Source organism: Cetorhinus maximus, chromosome 23, assembly GCF_964194155.1.
Source record: "Cetorhinus maximus chromosome 23, sCetMax3.hap1.1, whole genome shotgun sequence".
Classification (NCBI taxonomy): domain Eukaryota; kingdom Metazoa; phylum Chordata; class Chondrichthyes; order Lamniformes; family Cetorhinidae; genus Cetorhinus; species Cetorhinus maximus.
In genome coordinates this window covers 6,212,523-6,234,697 of record NC_135901.1, presented here as the reverse complement: position 1 = coordinate 6,234,697, position 22,175 = coordinate 6,212,523, and the positions used below count along the sequence as shown (strand labels likewise).

The 22,175-nt window shown below is 46.4% G+C and overlaps 2 protein-coding genes across 2 annotated transcripts in view; both read right to left on the bottom strand.

Moving 5' to 3' along the window:
* Positions 1-22,175, bottom strand: part of LOC144698213 (uncharacterized) — a 352,133-nt gene that overhangs the window by 127,920 nt on the left and 202,038 nt on the right. The gene's annotated exons all lie outside the window — the stretch shown is intronic.
* On the bottom strand, positions 13,452-14,621 carry LOC144697744 (interferon-inducible GTPase 5-like). The gene has a single exon (XM_078569751.1). It carries the CDS (start codon positions 14,619-14,621, stop codon positions 13,452-13,454), a length of 1,170 nt encoding a protein of 389 aa, XP_078425877.1.

Genomic DNA, 22,175 nt, shown 5'->3' with positions numbered 1-22,175 from the left:
TTAGGCTAGCAATCCAGAGGCCTGGATGTGTGTTTGGATCTTTACATGGCATGAGGGAATTTAAATTCAGTTCATTAAATAAATCTGGAATTGAAAGCTAGTCTCAGTGACAGTGACCATGAGACTATCTGATTGTTGTAAAAACCCATCTGGGTCACTAATGTCCTTTAGGGAAGGAAATCTGCCAACCTTACCTGGTCTGGCCCACGTGTGACTCCAGGCCCCAACAATATGGTTGACTCCTAACTGCCCTCTGAAATGGCCTAGCAAGCCTCTCAGTTATACTCAAGGCAGCAGCTCGCCACCACTTTCTCAAGGAGCAATTTAGGGAAGGGCATTCAATCCTAACTTTGCCAGCGGTGCCCAAGTCCCGTGAATGAGAATAAAAGCTTGGAGGCGATCAATCTCTCATCAGATATTCAACTAGGGAAGACTGCATTATACTACTGAAACTGGGGCAGGTCTTAGGGAATAGCAGAAATATATATATTCTGCTATATCCGGCACTGTATCAGTCTCGGGAGTATCGGAATAGTTTCACAATGCATTCTCTAAATTTGCCTCTGACGCCAAATTGGCAGGGGGTGCTGGGGGAAAGAGTGAGGAGGGCTGCAACAAATTACAGGAGGACAGCAACAAACTTGCAGGATGGGAAAATAATTGGCAAATAAAGTTCAGCACAGATAAATGTGAGGTAATTCATTTCAGTGGGAAGAACAGAGAGGTCACGAATTACTTGGAAGATGGTAGTCTAGGTGTAGTAGAGGAACAAAGGGGTCTCGGTTACGAATACGTCAATCATTGAAAACCGTGCCACAGGTTAGCGAGGCCGTAGAAATAAGCAAACAAACACCAGGCTTTATCTCTAGAGGGCTAGAATTGAAAAGTAGGGAAGTTCTGCTGAACCAGCACCAAACCGAGATTAGACCAGACTTACGGTACTGTGTGCAGAACTGTTCACCATATTATAAAAAGGATACAGGGGCACTGGAGAGGGCGCAGGGAAGATTTACAAGGGTGATCACAGAAATGCGTGGGTATATATATCAGGCAGGGGTTGGCAGGCTGGGTCTCTTTTGGAAAAATTGGAAGGCTGAGGGGTGACCTAGTAGAAGTCTTTAAAATGATGAAAGGTTTCGATAAGAGTGGATACAGAGAGAACGTTTCCTCTTGTGGGGAAGTGCAGAACCAGAGGCTGTCAATATAAGACAGTCACCAAGAAATCCAATGGGAAATTCAGGAGAAACTCCTTTACCCAGAGAGTGGGAGAGAATGTGGAACTCATTCCCACAGGGAGTGGTTGAGGTGAATAGTGTAGATGTATTTAAGGGGGAAGCTGGATGAACACATGAGGGAGAAAGGAATAGAGGGGTTACAATGAAAGATTTGGATGAGGAATATCGGAGGAGGTTCGAGTCGAGCATAAACAGCAGCATGGGCTGGTTGGGCCGACTGGTCTGTTTCTGTGCTGTATAATCCTGTGTAGTTTCCGATCAGTGTCTCAGTTCCTTCTGCTAACATCCTTCATGCCAAAAGCCAACACATTTGTAAGAGTAGGCAGAGATTTAAACAGTAGTGAATAAAAATGGGGCTCATGAAATAATTCAGGAGCCACCTGCGAGCTTTCCTCATCACCGTCACATACACGGGTGGGCAGTTTAAACCCACAACACTACACCAGCACTCTACTCGCGGTCTCAAATTTCTAGAACACAGCCAGGACAGTTTTTCTAGAACAGTATATTTTCAAACTGGCTCGGGAACAGGCCAGGCGAGAGTTAGAGAGGAGGGACAACCGGGGCGTGGGGGGGGGGGGGGGGGGGGGGCGGGTTTGTTAATCATCCAACAGTCAATGACTGCATTGCAAAGGGTGACCACAATACCACTGAATTTGAGCTCCGGTTTGGGAGGGAGTCAGCGGCTGTATTTTGGTTGAGAGAATGATGAAAGTCAATATAAGTTACAATGGTACGATTTTTAAACGGGGGATTCCCTTCCTATTTACTTCCTAAATAATGAATTATTTCATGAGCCCCGTTTTTATTCACTGTTTAAAGGTCTGCCTGCTATTACAAATCTGTCGGTTTTTCGCATGAGGGGTGTTAGCAGAAGGAACTGGGGCACTTGTCGGAAACCACACAGGATATAGGGCACAGAAACAGGCCATTCGGCAGCACAGGGAGAGGCCATTCAGCTCCTCGGGCCTGCCCCCCTCCCCCATTCCCCATTCATTAGGATGGCGGCTGATCTTCTGCCTCGACTCCACCTTCCTGCCCTATCCCTTCGCGCCCAAAATCCTATCAGTCTCAGACTTGAATAGACTTAGTGACGGAGCATCCACAGCTCTCGGGGAGGGGTGGGGGGGGGTTAGAATTCCAAAGATTCACAACCCTCCGAGTGAAGGAATTTCCCCTCATCTCAGTCCAAAATCGACGACCCCTCACCCTGAGAATGTGACGCTCCCGCCGCCCCCCATTCTAGACTTTACAGCCGCAGGAGGGAAATAGTCTGTCGGCACCGACCCCGTCAAACCCTCGAAGAATGTTCAAAGTTTCAATCAGATCACCTCCCATTCTTCCAAACTCCAGCGGTAACAGGCTCCCCTACTTCAATCTCACCTCGTAGGTCCGCCCTCTCGTAGGGATTCACGGAATGAGTAAGGAGGCCATTCTGCGCTTCACCCCCATGCCAGCATCCCAGGGATCAGTCTCTTGAACCCTCACTGCATCCCCACCAAAGGCAAGTCTCCTTAGCTAAGGAGACTGAAACTTGTGCACATGTGCTCCAGGCGTGGTCTCGCCAAGGCCTTGTATAATGGGGGCAAAACTTCCTTACTCTTAAAACAGCACCTCCCTCGCAAGGGGAGAGCCGACATGCCATTCGCCGCCCTTTATTGCTTGCTGCCGCCAGCGGGGCAGCTTGCAGCGTTTCGGGTGTGGGGCACCCAAATCCTCCCACGCGTCAACATTGGCCAGGGCTCGGCAAGGTGGCTGAAGGGTGCAACGCCAAAGCAATTCGCTCCGGGGCGTCGCCCTGGCTCCGTTTGAGCGAGGGGCACTCGGCGAATCCCAAGTGAAATTGGCGCCGTTCTCCCTTTTGCCCACATGCAATGATGATGGTGTGATGATGATAATGATGGTGTGTGTGTGCACGTAATTCCTGCCATTTCGTCTTACCTGGACCTTTGGTGCTCTGAGACCCTTTACTGCCTTATTTCAACTCTTCAGCCTGCCACTGGTCACTTGCCTACCTCCAACCTGATACGCTTCACTGACTTGCTCTAGGACTATGTCGCAACCTCTCCTATCTCTTAAAGCCTATCTTCCCTCTTAAGAGGGAAACTTTTCATTTAAGTCCAACAGTTCTGACATGCAGTCAGAGCCACATTAGTTGGCCAATGTTTGGGCGACCTTTGACCCTGCCTAAACTGGCATCCCAATGAGGTCCTGGCTGCCTTTTATTTCACTTTTTAAAACAAAGGGGAGCCTCTCCTGTTTAGAGTAACCTTATTTCAAAAACAGTGTTCCCTCTTATAATGTTTTATTTCTACTTTATTCCATGACCAGCCCCTCCACCTCACATCCTCAAATGGTGTCGCTTCCCCCTCCATCCAACGGCTTAAATATCGGGGCGGCCGCAGGGAGGGGGCAGGGACAGCCATCGCCACGCCCCCGCGTCCAATCACGGCGGGCGCTTCTGCATCGCCCATCGCGCGGCGGCGGCCCGCCGTCCAATCAGCTCCCCACCACCTCCAGACCCCGCGCGGGCGGCGGGCGGCGGGCGGCTCGAGCTTTCCCGCCAACGGTCGGAATTCAAAATGAGGACCACGTGGTTGGGGTGGTTATTCGGCCCCTCCAGCCATTACAAGCCCCTTTCCCCAAAAATGCGTCGCAAAAAGGCATTAACATGTTGAAGGATATGGGGACCTATCTTCTCAAAAGACATGAAGATGAAGACATTAAGATGACTGAAAAAGAGAACATCTTAAAAGGCATTCGCAAAAGGAGAGCACATCTTCTTAAAAGGCCATGAGATGACTAAAAAGGACATATTTTCTCAAACGGCATTAAGATGATTGATAAATAGAACACATCTTCCCAAATGACTGGAAAAGAGGACAAATGTTCTAAAATGCATTAAGATACAGAACATGTCTTCTCAGAAGGCATTAAGATGACTGAAAAAGAGAACATAACTTCTTAAATGCATTAAGATAACCAAAATGAGGACATAAACAAACATATGAACTAGGAGAAGGAGTAGGCCAAAAGACCCTTCGAGTCTGCTCCGCCATTCAATAAAATCATGGCTGATCTGATTGCAACCTCCTCCTACCCCTGATAACCTGTCACCCCCTTGTCAATCAAGAATCTATGTAGCTCTGCCTTAAAAAGATTAAAAGACCTTGCTTCCTCCCCCTTTCAAGTAAGAGAGTTTCATGACCCACCACCCTCCGAGAGAAAAATTTTCTCCTCATCTCTGTCTTAAATGAGTGACCCCTTATTTTTAAATAGTGACCCCTAGTCTAGATTCTCCCACAAGAGAAAACAGCCTCTCCACATCCACTCACCCCTCAGGATCATAAATGTTTCGATCAAGTCACCTATTACTCTTCTAAACTCCAGCGGATACAAACCTAACCTATCCAATGTTTCCTCATAAGACACCCACCCATTCCTGGTATTAGTCTAGTAAACCTTCACTGAGCTGCTTCCAACGCACTTACAACCTTCCCTAAATAAGGTGACCAATACTGTACACAGTTCTCCAGGTGTGGTCTCACCAGTGCCTTGTACAACTGAAGCATAACCTCCCTACTTTTGTATTCAATTCACCTCGCATAAACTATTACATTCTATTAGCTTTCCTAATTACTGCATACTAACCTTTTGTGATTCATGCACTAGGACACCCAGATCATCCAGAATCTTAGATCTCTTCAATCTCTCACCATTTAGATAATATGCTTCTTTTTTATTCTTCCTGCCAAAATGGACAATTTCACATTTGCCCACATTGTACTCCATTTGCCTGGTCTTTGTCCACTCACTTAACCTATCTATGTCTACCTCTTTATGTCCTCTTCACAGCTTACTTTCCTACCTATCTTTGTGTCGGCAGCAAATATAGCCACCAAACCATCTGCCCCTTCATCCAAGTCATTTACATAAATTGTAAATAGTTGAGGTCCCAGCATTGATCCTTGCGGTACACCACTCGTCACATCCTGCCAACCAGAGAAAGATCCATTTATGGCTACCCTCTGTTTCCTGTTAGCCAGCCAATCTTCTATCCATGCCAATACATCCCTACACCTATGAGCTTTTATTTTCCACAATACCGTTTGTGTGGCACTTTATCAAATGCCATCTGAAAATCTAAGTACAGTACATCTACTGGTTCCCCTTTATCCATAGCACATGTGGCTCCTTCAAAGAACGCCAATAAATTGGTTAAACATGATTCCCCTTTCAAAACACCATGTTGACTCTGCCTGATTGCTTTGAGTTTTTCTAAATGCCTTGCTATAACATCTTTAATAATAGCTTCTAACATTTTCCCTATGACAGATGTTAAGCTAACGAGCCTGTAGTTTCCTGTTTCCTGTCTCCCTCCCTTCTTGAATAAAGGAATCACATTTGCTATATGCCTATCTAATGGAACCTTCCCAAAATCTGGAGAATTTTGAAAAGCTTCTTAAAAGGCATTAAGATGATCAAATATCTCCTCAAATGCATGGAGGCGGCATATTATAAGGCATTAAGATGACTGAAAAAGAGAGCATTTCTCAAAAGGCATTAAGATAATTGAACAAAGGAAAATATCTTCTTTAAAAAGCATTAAGATACGGAAAAAGGGAAAATATCTTCTTAAGAAGCATTAAGAGGATTGAAAAAGAGGACATATTTCCTTAAAAGGCATTAAGATGGCTAAAAAAGAACATAACCTCATCTAATTGCTGAAAAATTGGGAGGAAATATCGAAGGCAAGTTAATCATCGGTCAACGCCAGAATGGTTGATCAAGGCCAAATAATTACCTCCATGTCCAAACAAGAGTTGTCAACACAGGCCATCAAGAGTCACTAAACTTTCTTGAAGTGCAACCACCCACTAAAAACTTAAATGTAGCCCAAAGAGTTTCAGGGGAGATGACGGTGTAGTGGTACTGTCACTGGGCTAGTAATCCAGCGGTCCAGGCTAACGCTCAGGGGACACGAGTTCCGATCAAGAAGATTTAGCAGAAGCAACATATATTCTGAAACAGGAACCTGTCCTCTGTAGGCAAAAGGAACATGTCCAGGCATTGCGCCTTTTTTTGAATTAAACAAAAGCCTGGGGGCGAAACAGTTCCCTTGGTGCATTGTCCAAAGTAACACCTTGACCAATCTGCTAAGTGCAAGACAAAAATATTCGCAGCATGTCTCCTCAGCAATAAACAACTCATCTATTCTAAACAATTTGGTAGATATGATGCCTTTATAAAGCACCTTTCATGACATGCCAAAGTGCTTTACAAGTCATTGAAGTACTTTTGAAGTGTAAGCACTGTGGCATTGTAGGGTTACCAACGCGATTGCTTGCTTTTTTGAATGTCATTGAATAAGAGATAAATGCTCATGGCACAGTAAGGAGAATTCCCCTGCACTTCTTCGGAATAGTACCCTTGCGATCCTTTACATCCACCCGAGAGGGCAGATGGGGGGCCCTCAGTTGAAAGCCTCATGCGACAGTTCAACATTCCCTCAGTACTGCATCAGGAGTGTCAGCTCTGCTTGTTGGCTCGAGTCACTGGACTGGGCCTTGAATCCACAACCTCTGACCCTGCGGCCAGGCTGCTAGCCAACAAGCCATGCTGGGTATACAGTCAGGCTTTGTATTCAAAAATCAGGGTGATTTGATTGAAGTGTATAGAAGATCCCGAACGGCCTTGACAAGGTGAATGTCGAAAGGATGTTTCCTCTTATGGGTGAGTCCAGAACTAGGGGGCACTGTTTTAAAATTAGAGGTCGCCCTTTTAGGACAGAGATGAGGAGAATTTTTTCTCTCTCAGAGGGTAGTGCGACTTTCGAATTCTCTTCCTCAGAAGATGGTGGAGCCGGAGTAATTGAATATTTTTAAGGAGGAGGTGGACAGATTCTTGTGAGGCAAGGGAATCAAAGGTTGCCGGGGTTAGATGGGGATGTGGAAATCGAAACACAAGAGGATCAGTCATGATCTTATTGAATGGCGGAGCAGGCTCGAGGGGCTGAACGGTCAACTCCTGTTCCTATTTCTTATGTTCTAATGTTCCAATCATGTCAATATTTCCTATGGGGGAAAATGTTAACATCTCCACTGTTAGAGGTGAATAAGATTAGGGCAGGTTTAGATAAAGTAGACAAAGTAAAGCTGTTCCCATTAGCGAGGTACAGGAGACACAGATTTGAGGTTTTGCACAGGGGATGCGAGGGAGATGTGAGGAAGAACTTTTTTACATAGCGAGTGGTAATGAACTCGCTGCCCACGAGGGTGGTGGAAGCAGAGATGATGAATGATTTCAAAAGGAAATTGGGTGTAAACCTGATGGAAATAAACTTGCAGGGGTACGGGGATAGAGTGGAGGGAATGGGACTGACTGGATTGCTCTACAGAGGACCAGCATGGACCCAATGGGCCAAATGGCCTCCCTTCTAAGTGGTAATGGCTCATTGACCATCATCTGTGGCCTTATACCCTACTATTGAACAAAATGTTAAAGTCTCTTTTCCTACATATATCCAAAAACTTTCTACACAAATTTCCATTTGCTTTTTCAACTCATTAAAACTTCTAGCATACAAATTGAGGCTTTAAAAAAATTACGCATTTCACATGATTAAATTTATCCATAGGGTTTTTATTTGAAAGGGCCGACTTTTCTACACGACAGCAGCACAGAAACAGACCATTCGGCCCATCTGCTGCATGCCAGTATTTCTGATCCACATGAGCCTTCTCCCACCCCCTTACCACATCCTTCTGTTCCTTTCTCTCTAATGTCGCTCCAACTTCCCTTTAAACATATCTATGCTATCCACCTCAACCCCTCCCTGTGGTAGCGATTTCCACATTCTCACCACTCGCTGGGAAATGAAGTTTCTCCCGAATTCCCCATCGGAGTTTCCATTCAAAAGGTCTCAACCTCTTCCAGCACTTTGAGTTTAAGACTCAATATCCATACACTTACAGCTGTATTTTCACTGTCTAAATATATATCAAAGGCTCCTTGGTAGCTGGAATATAATGGCACTGAGATAGACGAGTCACTGAATGTTCTGGTTCAACCCTTATCAGACTCGAAAGAGTTTCAACCCTTATCAGTGTGTGCATTACTTTTCAAAACTATTTAAATGAAATGCTGGAGGGGAACATTTTAATAAGTTTATTTGGATAAAATTCCTGTTTAATATTTTGAAAGGTGATTATTTGTGCAGTGATTTAACATCTCCTACTTGGGCAGCCCTTCAGGGTCGAGAATGACTTACTTCCACTCCAGTCCAGTGGGTTCTATGGTGGCTGAGAAGCCCAGCGTACGATCTCAGACTGTTCCACATGCAGCGGCAGCTGGAGCTTGAAGGGTGGGGCAGATGGCTCCTCTGCGGGTTTGCGCGCTCTTTCGGACGCCTGGGCTTCACCTTCACAAAAGAAACTCCTCCATCCATTTTGGTCGGTCACAAGCCAGGGACTCCCATGAGTCGGTGTTACTTGGGGCGGGGGATGCGGGGGAGGGGGGCGGTGAGGAGAAGCGTCACTGAAGCGTCTCCTGCCTCCACTGAGTTCTGAGTACAGCAGTTGCTTCCAGAGTCTGGTATCAGGCATATGAAAGAACTGTCCTGCGCACCAGAGTGGGTTTGGAGTGATTTGCGCCTCACCACTGGGCATATTGGCTTGGGAAGAGGAAGCTGGTGTTGGATGGCTTTTCTAGTTTAAAAAATAAACGGCAGGAATGATTACACATAATTATGCTTTTGAGGGATTCTGCATAGAGGTGGTTGGACATTGGAGACTCATTTTTCAGATTTTTTCCCCCCAAACACACCATACTTTGGGAAGTCAAGATGCCAAATGTGCTGATGCTGTAGCATATTAAATCATTCTGCTAGCATAGACGCGACCCAGAGGGACTCATCAACTTGGTAATGATATTCTTTGCTCGCCAATATGCAAAAATTTGAGGTTTAGTCGTCAGAATCCTCCAGGCCCACTTCAAACTCGCAGGCTTCCCTTCTAAAACGGAACACAATTTATTGGCTGCGATCTCACCTTAAATCTGGCCCTGCCAAAGGGGCTTCCCCGAAGGAAATGTTGCTAATTTCGCTTTCTTTGGAACAGAGGAGACCAAGGAATAGAATGTAAGTGGTGTACAAAGTTAGGCATTTTATCTATAATGGAGAGGGCCATGATGCAGAGTGGATATGAAGTACCCATTTCCTCAAGGAGCTCTGTATTTGAGAGGACTGCCTAATTGTGTTGATACGTGCGCGTGCAGGAGATTAATTGGAGTCAGGTTGTCTTGAGGTTTTGAAAGATGTAAAGGATAGGGGTGTTAAGCTTGAGGTACAAGTAACTAGGTTAGATCTAAAATTTGCATTTTTAGAGAAGTTGAGAGTTTGTTTGAATATCAAAGGGGAGTCAGAGGTACCAAAAAACATCTTTACATTTCGCAGGGAGTTCCATAGGTAGAGTAGTGGGGTGACGATATTTTATTGACCCAAAAAGCAAAGACAAGACAGAAACAGAAAAAGATTTTATATGTGGAAGGATTTGAGTTTCAAAGGTGTGAGAACAGTGGAACTGGGATGGAAGGGGAAAGAGTTTAGGATTAGAGATAGCTGGAGCTCTGGGCCCGGAGAGCTTGCCATTTGAACCGGCCATTAGTAAGTCCTGGGCTGCAACAAGCAGTTTTATTCTGAAGTGGATTCCAACGTAGAGTGGAAGAGGTTAGAGGTCATGTGCTATGCCTTTATTAAAGCTACAACACTTCACCTTGTGTAATATTACTGGATTTTATAGTTAACCATCTATAAAGGGACTGTTGCCCGGGAGGTGTTGCCTGGGAGGTGTTTACATGTAGGATTGACCAAGTAGAATTTTCCTTTTTTTGGGGCATGTTTTTTAAAAACTAACATTAATGGTGTAACTAATCGTGTGTGTTTACGTTTCCTTTTATTGTTGCTAATAAAACTTTTGGGATTTTAAGAAATAAAAGTAAAAGCATTACTGGACTTCTTACTAAGATCGGTACATCGCCTTGTTTTCAGAATACAAAACAAAGGGTATCGTCCATAAGACAAGTTTCCCTGAGATTTGGTTTGCTCAGCAATTAACACCGGCTGTGGTTATAACAATGGAAGATGGCCACACTCCCAAGGACCTTCCATGTAGCAAGGTACATGGACCCAAATTACTAGTGGACAACAAAAGCAATGGTTCAGGGATAATTGTAGCCATGACACGAAGGCCCTAACCATCGACAATTGCACCTGGAAGTCAATTCTTTTAGGTTGGCATGCTATGCCACAAATGGCCAGTGGCAACAATCCCCAATGTCACTTGGCAGCTTCATGGTGCAATGCCTGAGACAGAACCTGTCACTTGGCCTTCAAAGAGAAAGGTACACCAAGTGAAGACACCCCTCTGAATGGATCATTTGCTACCTGCCCACCATTGCCCACAGATTGACCTCACCAAGGGGAATGTTGGTGTCCTTCAACAACCAGGAGACAAATATAATGTCATTGGCAGAAGGATTAGATGGGCATAGAAACGGAACTATCCATATAAATATTGTGGCTACGAGAGGTCAGAGGCCAGGAACCATGTGACAAGTAACTCATATCCTGACTCCAAAGCTTGTCCACCATCTGCAAAGCACAAGTCAGGAGTGTGATGGAATACTCCACTTGTCTGGATGAGTGCAGCTCCCACAACACTCAAGAAGCTCGACACCATCCAGGACAAAGCAGCCCCGCTTGATTGGCACCCCATCCACAAACATTCACTCCCTCCACCACTGACAGTAGCAGCAATATGTACCATCTACAAGACGCACTGCAGGAATTCACCAATTCCCCTTCAAAGCACCTTCCAAACCCACAACCACCACCACCTAGAAGGACAAGGGCAGCAGACACATGGGAATACTACCACCTGGAAGTGCCCATCATTGTCACTCACCATCCCGAGTTGGAAATATATCAGCCATTCCTTCACTGTCATTGGGTAAAACTCCTGGAACTCCCTCCCTAACAGCGCTGTGAGTGTATCTGTACCACATGTACTGCAGCTGTTTGAGGCAGCTCACTACCACCCTCAAGGGCGACTAGGGATGGGTAATAAATGCTGGCCCAGCCCGCATAGCCCACATCCCATGAATGAATTTTTAGAAATTCATGTGATGGGGTACAGGCAGCAACCTTATACACATTTATTGGATGTGGACATCGCTGGCCTTGTCAGCATTTATCGCCCATCCCTAACTGACCTTGTTCAGACATTAAGAGTCAACCACGTTGCTGTGCATCTGGAGTCACATGTAGGCCAGATAAGGACATCTGAAGGTCAGTGAACCGGATGGGATTTTACAACAAGAAAAATGGTCAGACATGGGGTCTATTTTATTTTATAAATTGACTTCAAATTTCACCATTTGGATTTGAACTTAGGGCCCCAGAGCATTATCCTGGGTCTCTGGAATACCAGCCTGGTGACAATACCACTACGGCACCACTTCTCCAAAAAGTGCACTTGGAAATCTGCGTGTCATGCTGTAACCCACAAGGCTAGGGACCAATCCCAGTTGGCACAGACATGGGCCAAATAGCTTCACTATGCTGCAAATCAAAACAAAAATTGCTTTTAAAGTTATCCAGGGTTTGGGAATGTGTGTATACCTAATCCAGTTTTACAGAAACAGAACTACACAGTTAGCATAGAGAAACAAATTCCAAGGTAGCTGACTCCAGGATAAATTGCATAAGTTATTCATTTTAATAAATCAATTCCTCACGGGTGACAGACAGCTCCAATACAAAAGTCTTTGATGACCCACATACAAACATGCATTTATGAAAACAGTATTTACAGGAAATTTTTGAACAGAACTGGAAAATGAAAAAGTGGATGACAAACAGGTTACATGCAGCAGTTAACAAAATGTTGAAGTTTTTAAAAAAAAATTTTTTTAAGTCAACTGCAGTTAAACCCTTCACTAAAGCTACTTTGAAAAGTCAGATAACAGTCACTGTGCACATTAATAATTTTATTTAAATTCTGAAGTTTCTCAAATAACCGTAGTGAGTTCAGTTATCAATTGGAAATAGACTGAAACGTTAAGTTGTGCGAATTTTGACACTCCCATTGGCATTCCTTTCGTGAAATAAAATGAGACTCACTCAGCAGTAATCTGTACAAGAAACAGCTTTGTTTACATTTTCAGCAAAAAAAGTGAGTTTACTTGCATTGCTCAGAAATCACATCTTTCATTTCTTTTGCACACACTTGGCATTTCCTTTGAATCCTGGCCTTTCACCCACCAATTCCCCCTGCAGTGACAATTCTCTAAAATCTCCTCCTGTTGGGAGGAGAGGAAAACAAAGCTGTGCCGTCAATAGTCAGCCATTCTGCCAAAATATTGGGCTCAATTAGTGTTGATGTGCTTGAAACAAAGGTTAAATTTTTTTTAAAAATTGAAGTGTTGCTCGACAACCACACTGGACTCAGGTTGAAGTCAAAAATATCACGCCCATCACCTTTAAAAGTGGAGAGTCAGCAATTCAATCTACACTCGGGCTTCCAAAGACGGTCATTGGCTGTTTAATGATGGTGTTTACTATTACAACATCTACAAGAGCTATTGCTACTTTTAACATGGGAAGGATAGAAGAAATGATCCCCAATATTGCGTCAACACTTGGATGCACAATACAGGTTAAACTTACAAAAGAAAACACATCTGGGTTATGTTGCTCATTCAGACAAAGAGGGTCAGTCAATATGTTGCATTGACATCAGCTGGAGTTGCAGTAATGTGCTTAGGCGAAACCTCACACCCAGCTAGCATGGTAGCTACCAGCTGCAGTGAAATACGAGTCTTGTAATGCCTAGCCTTCAATTTTGGCCCATGCCCATGTGGACTGCCAATTAGAATTTCATCTGCAAGCCAATCTCGTTTAGTTAGTTGTGGAAGGTCTTGGGATGAAATGGCTATGTTTTGTACTTGAAGAGAATGCATTGTGCATTAACAATCTTGGACTGGCAGAGCATGGAATGCCTCTGCAACAAGGTTACATTGCAGACTATGGAGGAAAATAGGGAATTAAGCCACTTCACCCACCAGAGGATGCCAATGTTGGCCTTTGATACTGAAGTTGAGCTTTCCTCTCCCTTCATGTGTACCAAACACCATTAGATTGTTGGGCCTCAAACAATGTTATTCACCCTTCAGTACATCCTCCATTTTCCTCTGAACACGGCAGGCATCGTCCGTAAACTTCTGCAGCATGGTATCCAACAAGCGGATGGTGGAAGCCCCAGACAGCTTCCCTCCAGGCAGGGTCTCGAGGAAGGGAATCCACTTCACGTAGCTGTGGGGGACCGACACGTTTATCTTCGTCCACTTCAGCAGCTCCTCCGAGACGCCCTTCTCCGTCAGCATCTTCGCCATCGTGGTGTGGATCTCATCCGAGAGGACAAAGGTCGGCTGGCGAATCAGCTTGGCCCTTTTGCTCAAGGCCGGGTAGTCCAGCCCCAACAGGACGCGGTAAAGCCGGATCTCGTTGTACAGAAAGTGGACATTGGCCTGGTAAGGTAGCTGCTCGACCGGGATGGGGTCGATGAGGCAGCTGTAGACCGCCGACACCGGAATGAACTCCCTCAGAGAGTCCTTCAGCTCCATCTTGTTGGCCAAGTAGTGCAGGGAGAGCAGCAGGGCATGTTTCTGGAGTGGAGGAGAGGAATTTCTCTGCAGAGCCTGGACGCATTCCAGAAAGTCGAACCTATCAACCTGGTGGCAGGAGACACAGAAGAAGTGAGCAATCGCGTATTCAATGTTCAGGTTTGCAAAGTGGTCGGCGGTGAAAACATTCAGGACGTCATCAACGAACTCCTTGTCCCTGTAGCCAGGAGGGCCCAAGTCAATCTTGGTGCGGATGAGGTAGAACTGCTTGCCAAGCCGCCTGAGCTCGCTGGCAAGGGTTGCGACCTCCCACGTGAACCACGTCGATGACAGGATGAAGAAGCCGACGTACTTGTCGACGTCCACCGTCTTCAGGTAGTTGCCCGACGAGAGGCCGGGTCCCGGAACGCTAGGCAGCTCCCAGAACACGGAGCTGGGGTTTCCCGGCCGGCTGTAAGGCGCCGGCTTTGTCACCTGTTGGGCGGGGCCGGTGGGTGCCGCGCCATCTTCGCCATCCTTGAAACCCATGACTGAATTAATGAAAGCAGACTTCCCCACTCTCGGGGTCCCGGTGACCGCCACATGAACCGTCACGCTTTCCAATCTGCTCCTCTCAGCTTTCACCAAAGATGCCACTTCGGATATCCCGCCACGGCTCATGGCATCTGAAAATCTTCCTATTATCCATGCAATTTCAAAATCCATGCTCGTAAGCTGAGAGAAAAATGAAACATAGTTAGAATCTAATCTACAGCGTAGAACAAAGAATGAACACACCGATGAGCTCCAAGAGTCCTCCTTCCGTTTCTAAGAACCACAAACAACACGTGGGAGGAGAGAGGGAGTGGAGGTGCCACATAATGGATGGCACTAGTAATCCGGAGACACAGGGCAATGCTTCAAATCACAGGGCCCGGGTTCAAATCCTGTCATGGCAAATGGTGGAATTAGAATGCCATAAAAATCTGGAACTAAAAATCTAGTGACGGCCACGAACCCAAGTGGTTCACTAATGCCCTTCCGGGAAGGAAATCTGCCGTTGTCCTTACCTGGTCTGGCCTACATGCGGTTAATTCTGACACCCACGCCCCATGAATGAATTAAAAAATTTAACTCAAGGCCAACTGAGGGAAGTCACCTTTTTCTCAGGCCTTGAGGAAACAGACAGGTCACTTTGTATAGATGGATGCCTGATTTTAATCTATTGCGTGCTAGTCTGCTAAACACAACAAGATTTGTCACACAAGGAGGCCATTCGATCTGTCAACTGAGCAATTCAGCTAGTGCCATTCCCCTGTAGTCCTGCATATTCTGCAAAGATCAAATCCAAGGAAATTGTACAAAGACCAATTACACTTCTAAGGCCAAGGCTTGGCCAACAGAGACGACCAGTCTGATAGTTCAAAGGACCCCAAAACCTCTTGGAAATGATTAATGATTGAAACATTAACCAGCAAGAATCCAGACTAAGGAATATAAATAAATCCTTTGTCCGAACCAAAGTGGAGAAGTGGGAGTCATATCACACGATTTCCCCACCATCCTAGCTGGGAGAACCAGTTACCCTGCCTTGTGGAGCTGCGAAGCAGATTGCGATCTTCCATAGAGCAAGTGGCAGCAGAGCCAGGATTCTGTCCAAGTTTAAATGGCCCTAGCCCCCATCTGCACTGTTTCTACCAGAACTTACTGCACCAGCGCCTACAGGACTAATTCATCTCATCATAGAAGTTCTGCGCACTGGAAAAGTGAATTATCCAGGATTAGTCTTCAAGCTGCTGACTCTGAAAGGAAAACATCATTGGACCTTTGATTCTGGATTCCAGTGAAATAATTTTTATTTTCTGTGGTCTTTGCCCTGTCCTTGTTCCTTTATCCCTCTTTTGTATGAACGTAAAAGTGGGTGGCAGGTGTGGTACGTGTTTTCTTTGTATGTGTAAAATAAACTACTCCTCCGATTCTACCCTCGAGTTTGCTGTGGAGTGGTTAATAACAATTGGATCACATCAAAACTGAGGCTTGGGGAAAAAAATGCCACTACTTTTGAAATCATTCATCCCCCCTACTTCCACCACCCCTCGCGAGCATCACGCGCGCAGTGTTAAAAAATAAAAATGTTCTTCACACTTCTCCTCCACCCTCTCCCCGCCCCACACCCCGTCTCTTAACTAAAATCTGTGTTCCTAGTCCATGGTATCATCAGCTTTTCCTCGTACAGGTAAAACGTGGAGAAGCTGGGATTGTTCTGAGAATGGAGAAGCTTAAGCGGACAATGAGGTTCTCAAAAAAAATCACAAACCGTTCAATGGCAGCAGAGTTTGATTTTAAACGGGGGCTGCTGAAAAAACCGTAGCAACACGAGAAAGTTTTTTTTTTAAAAAACCGTTGTGAAATGATGGCAGCAGCAGATTCTAAAATGAATATTCCTATTTGCGGAACTTTAAGGCTACAGGGAACACCGCAAGAGCGGAACTAATCAGATAAGAGTCAGTACATGCAGGGTGGGAAGAATGGCCTCCCCGTGCGGTACAAATGCAGAAACTGTTTAGCCTGCAGATGGTCAACCGTCATGGTCTAGCATTCAGCTGGATGGCAGTGTAAATAAATGCAGGATTAATTACATCTAATGGAGGCAAGTCCCATATGGAAGAAGTCAACCAAACCCATTTCTACTCGGATGTAGAGAGGACAATCTCAAGGCACAGGGCCCTCTATGACCAGTTGTCTATGTTAGTGTGCGGGTAAATCATTTCTTCAAAAGATCTCAAGCAGGCTATCAGGGTCACTGACCAGGGGAAGTCAATTCTGACAGCGTAGAATAAACAAAACACTCAAATTCAACCTTTTGATTTGCACATCAATCCAAGAAATACTATGATTGAATGCCAAAAGTATCTTTACAGTGCAACTTGGCCCGTTGTGTCTGCACTGGCTCTCTGAAAGAGCATTCTGCGTAGCCCCACTCCTCTGCCTTCTCCCTGTAACCTCGCACACTTTTCAGGGAGCAATCCAATTTCCCTTTGAATAGCTCGGTTGAACCTGCCTCCACCACCCCTTCAGGAAGTTCGTTCCAGACTCCAACCACCCTCTGGGTGAAAAAGTTTTCCTCAAATCACATTTACTGCTTTTCCCACAAAAATTTTGAATCTGTGCCCTCTCGTTCTTGATGTTCTCTTGAGTGGGAACAGTTTCTCACTATTTACCCTGTCCACAGCCCTCAGGATCTTGAATCTCTCTTATCTAGTCTCTTCTCAGCCTTATTTTCTCCAAGAGAGTCCCAGCTTATCCTTATAGCTACAGCTCTTCATCCCAGTTATCATTGAGAATCTAGAGAAAATATATCAATCAATATTTACTTTGGAACATAGGGAAACCTAATACAACCCCTCCTGCCCACGCCAGTGGTAATGCTCCTGTCAAGCCTCCTCCTAACTCAGTATACCTCTCTATTCCCATTTCCCTAATGTATTTAAAGGGGGAAGATGGATAAATACATCTACACTATTCACCTCAACCACTCCCTGTGGGAGTGAGTTCCACATTCTCCCGCACTCTCTGGGAGAAGAAGTTCCTCATGAATTCCCCACTGGATTTATTAGTGACAATCTTATATTGATGATCCCTAAATCTGGTCTCCCCCACAAGTGGAAACCTATTATAATCACATTCATATGTTTAAAGATCCCAGTCAGCATCTAAAAGCTAAGTACTAGGGAACATGATTGGGTGATTGTCAAAAACAAGCCGGAATATCCAATTTAGAACAAAGTCAGATTTTTCGTTGTAAAATAATGTAACATTACAACTCAGTCAGAACTCTAGACTAGAAACTCAAATTAATGAGTATCATTATTTGTCAGGAAAATCAATAGCATTTCAAATCAAATTAATTGTGCAAAGCTGCTCAATGGCCTGATTAAATCTATCACTGCAGTGCTTAGCACATTTAGATTTAACATATATCTCCACCAAGACAGCATCATTCAACTGAGAGATTACATCGTGCTAAAAAGGGACTGGAAATTAATTACAGACACCAAACATTCACTTTCCCTCTCCCAATAACCATTTCTATCTCAATTTCAAATCAGTTTTCCTGGTTTACGCTGGAGGCCAACAGCTCCAACGAACATTAGCCATATTAAAAGGAGGATCGGCTCTGCGCTACCAGTCACAATTACAGGACAAAAAAGGTAGCACTTTCAAATAAACCAACACAAATAGCCGTCTTCCTCTCGGACATGTTATTCCATGGATCATTCACTAAGAAACTTTAATGGTTTTGGACAATTCTGGCTGAGCTCACTGGAAACAATCAAAGCCTCCCTAATTTGTTTAGTGGAAGGACAGACAAGGAGCTGCTCAGCAATTCAAATTTCCAAAAACGCAAAGGGAACGTTGCTTCAAGAGCTTTGGGTTCCTCCTTCACCACAGAAGTAACAAGCATGCGAAAAACAGTGCTATGACCAAGAGATGAGGAAAAAACCTATTGTTCCCCTCACTAGTTCACAAAAACTGTTACCAGCCATTTTAACTCTCTACCTTGTTCTCACTCCAACCTGTCCTCAGCCTGCTCCACTTTTCCAGTGAAGCCCAAGGAACAGTACTTCATCTGTCAAATCAGACATTGCCTACAGCCTTTAAAGTTCAAAAATTTCAGACTAATCTCTGCCCCCATTTTGTTTCCTTTGCCAGTTTCACTTTTACTTTTTTTTTAAGCACTCAGACAACAGCTGCTCTTAAAAATTCTGCCATTCACACCTATAGACACATTTTGTTTCTTTACTTATCCCAAAACTAATTGCCTTGACACCACACCATAAAACTGCTCATCCTTCAATCACTTACATTTCAATTTTGAAAACAATCATCTCCACTTGCTGAAAATCTATTCCATTTCTATCTTTACTCAGTTCTGATAAAAGAACTTGCTTTTCTCGTTTCTCACCAAAGATAGTGCCCAGCCAGCTGATTGCTCCCAACATTTCCTGTTTGTCTTCAACTGAAGGTTCATCATTCACTAACCACCCAATCATACAACTCTGCCAAATGCTCCCACAGCTTTTATATAATGCTAATTGATCTCTTCTGACTACTTAACTGAAGCACCTATGTCAATGTGTAAAAGGTGCAGCCCAGTTTCCATTGACTCATTGTCGCCTCTCAAAATATTTATTATGTAACATCTCCACCATCTCATTGAGCCAATTATTGGTTAATGGAAGCAAAGTGGCATCCAAAGTGACTAACTTGACTCAGAAACCAGCTGTGAAATGTTGCATCCACTTAGACATGATAATGGTCAAGTAAAATGGCCACCCCCTTGGGACACGACAGTTAAATAGTGGTCAGGGTGCAAGGGGTAGTAATCTCGCCCCCGAATCAAAAAGTTGTAGATTTGTAGTCCCATTCCAAAGACATGAGCACAACATCAAGTCTCACACTCCTCAGTGGCAGTATTGAGGGTGGGCTGCCCTGTCAGAGGGCCAGTACTGAGAGAGTGCTGCTCTGTCAGAGGGTCAGTACTGAGGATGATCTGCACTGTCAGAGAGTCAGCACTGAGGATGATATGCACTGTCAGAGGTTCAGTACTGAGGAGCGCTGCACTGTCAGAGGGGCAGAAATGAGGAGCGCTGCATTGTTGGAGGGTCAGTACTGAGAGAGTGCTGCAGTTTTGGAGTGGAGGTCAGTACAGAGGGAGTGCTGCCTCTTAGAGGGTCAGCAATGAAGGCAAGAATTACTGACGGTGTGTTGCACTGTTAGGGGTGGGGAGGGTGAGTACTGAGGCAGCGCCGCCCTGTCGGAGGGTCGGGACTGAGGCAGCGCCGCCCTGTCGGAGGGTCGGGACTGAGGCAGCGCCGCCCTGTCGGAGGGTCGGGACTGAGGGAGCGCCGCCCTGTCGGAGGGTCGGGACTGAGGGAGCGCCGCCCTGTCGGAGGGTCGGGACTGAGGGAGGGTCGGGACTGAGGGAGCGCCGCCCTGTCGGAGGGTCGGGACTGAGGGAGCGCCGCCCTGTCGGAGGGTCGGGACTGAGGGAGGGTCGGGACTGAGGGAGCGCCGCCCTGTCGGAGGGTCGGGACTGAGGGAGGGTCGGGACTGAGGGAGCGCCGCCCTGTCGGAGGGTCGGGACTGAGGGAGCGCCGCCCTGTCGGAGGGTCGGGACTGAGGGAGCGCCGCCCTGTCGGAGGGTCGGGACTGAGGGAGCGCCGCCCTGTCGGAGGGTCGGGACTGAGGGAGCGCCGCCCTGTCGGAGGGTCGGGACTGAGGGAGCGCCGCCCTGTCGGAGGGTCGGGACTGAGGGAGCGCCGCCCTGTCGGAGGGTCGGGACTGAGGGAGCGCCGCCCTGTCGGAGGGTCGGGACTGAGGGAGCGCCGCCCTGTCGGAGGGTCGGGACTGAGGGAGCGCCGCCCTGTCGGAGGGTCGGGACTGAGGGAGCGCCGCCCTGTCGGAGGGTCGGGACTGAGGGAGCGCCGCCCTGTCGGAGGGTCGGGACTGAGGGAGCGCCGCCCTGTCGGAGGGTCGGGACTGAGGGAGCGCCGCCCTGTCGGAGGGTCGGGACTGAGGGAGCGCCGCCCTGTCGGAGGGTCGGGACTGAGGGAGCGCCGCCCTGTCGGAGGGTCGGGACTGAGGGAGCGCCGCCCTGTCGGAGGGTCGGGACTGAGGGAGCGCCGCCCTGTCGGAGGGTCGGGACTGAGGGAGCGCCGCCCTGTCGGAGGGTCGGGACTGAGGGAGCGCCGCCCTGTCGGAGGGTCGGGACTGAGGGAGCGCCGCCCTGTCGGAGGGTCGGGACTGAGGGAGCGCCGCCCTGTCGGAGGGTCGGGACTGAGGGAGCGCCGCCCTGTCGGAGGGATGACATTCGGATGACACATTAAACTGAGGCCCAGTCTTCTCCAATTGGCATTTAACAGCTAATTCTCTTCGACTGAATTGCTTGTTAACTTTGATGTGCTCCATGCAACCCACCTTCCTGTGGAACTAAGAAATTTTTGGGATGGATCAATGATTACTGGCCATCTTCTAGTTGTCTCTATCAATGTATGACATTTAATACCCCCATGCTCTAAACATGCTTACACAGGGCTAGGAATTGGTATGGTTAAAATTTAAAACTTTTTTTTAAAACTTAAAGATAGTTTGTCCTGTTGTAAAATTGTTTGTTCATTCTTTCATTTATTGCCCATTCCTATTCGCGCCTTGAGAAGGTGGCGGTGAGCTGTCTTCTGGTGTCAGCTGTGGCTCAGTTCATAGCACCCTCGCCTTTGAATCAGAGGGTTGTGGGTTCATGTCCCACTCCCGGAAAAACCCAGAACTGTGATTGTACTCGAAAGGGTTGCAATCTGTGACTGTTGATAACTCGAAAGAGTTTGAACAGCTGCAGTCCCTGTGGCGTAGGTACACCCACAGTGCTGTTAGGGAGGGAGTTCCAGCGATAGTGAAGGAACGGCGATATACTTCCAAGTCAGGATAATTTGTGACGTGGAGGAGAACTTCCAGGTGGTGGTGTTCCCATTTATCTGCTGCCCTTGTCCTTCGTGGCGGTGCAGGTTGCAGGTTTGGGACGTACTGTCAAAGGATCCATGGTGAGCTGCTGCAGTGCATCTTGTAGATGGGGCACACTGCTGCCACTGTGCGTCGGTGGTGGAGGGAGTGAATGTTTGTGGATGTGGTGCCAATCAAGCGGGCTGCTTTGTCCTGGATTGTGTCGAGCTTCTTGTGTGTTGTGGGAGCTACACTCATACAGGCAAGTGAAGAGTATTTCATCGCACTCCTGACTTGTGCCTTGTAGATGGCTTTGGGAAGTCAGGAGGTGGGTTACTCACCTCAGAATTCCCAGTCTGTAGCTCTTGTAGCTATAGTATTTTATATGGCTCGTCCGGTTCAGTTTCTGGCCAATGGTAACCTCCCAGGTGTTGATAGTGGGAGTTTCAGTGATGGTAATTTCATTGAACATCAAGTGGAGATGGTTAGATTCTCTCTTGTTGGCAATTGTCATTGCCTGGCACTTAACAATTCACGAATGTTACTTAAAGAAATGGTTCAAATTGTTCATCCCCCGAGATGCTCCTGAGTTTAGTGTGACACTGTACAATTCAGCTGAGTGCACTGCTAAGGTTTTATTGAATGGCGAAGTTTAATCAGTCAGACAATAGATTATTAGGCAAGAAGGGGCCAGCATGGAGCAGAAGGAGAATATTCAGCCCCTCGGGCCTGCTCCGCCATTCAATAAGATCGTAGCTGATCTTCTACCTTACTCCACTTCCT

Bases quoted from the DNA above. Each gene is read 5' to 3' on its own strand.
- LOC144697744 (XM_078569751.1), bottom strand. From the start codon at position 14,621: ATGGATTTTGAAATTGCATGGATAATAGGAAGATTTTCAGATGCCATG.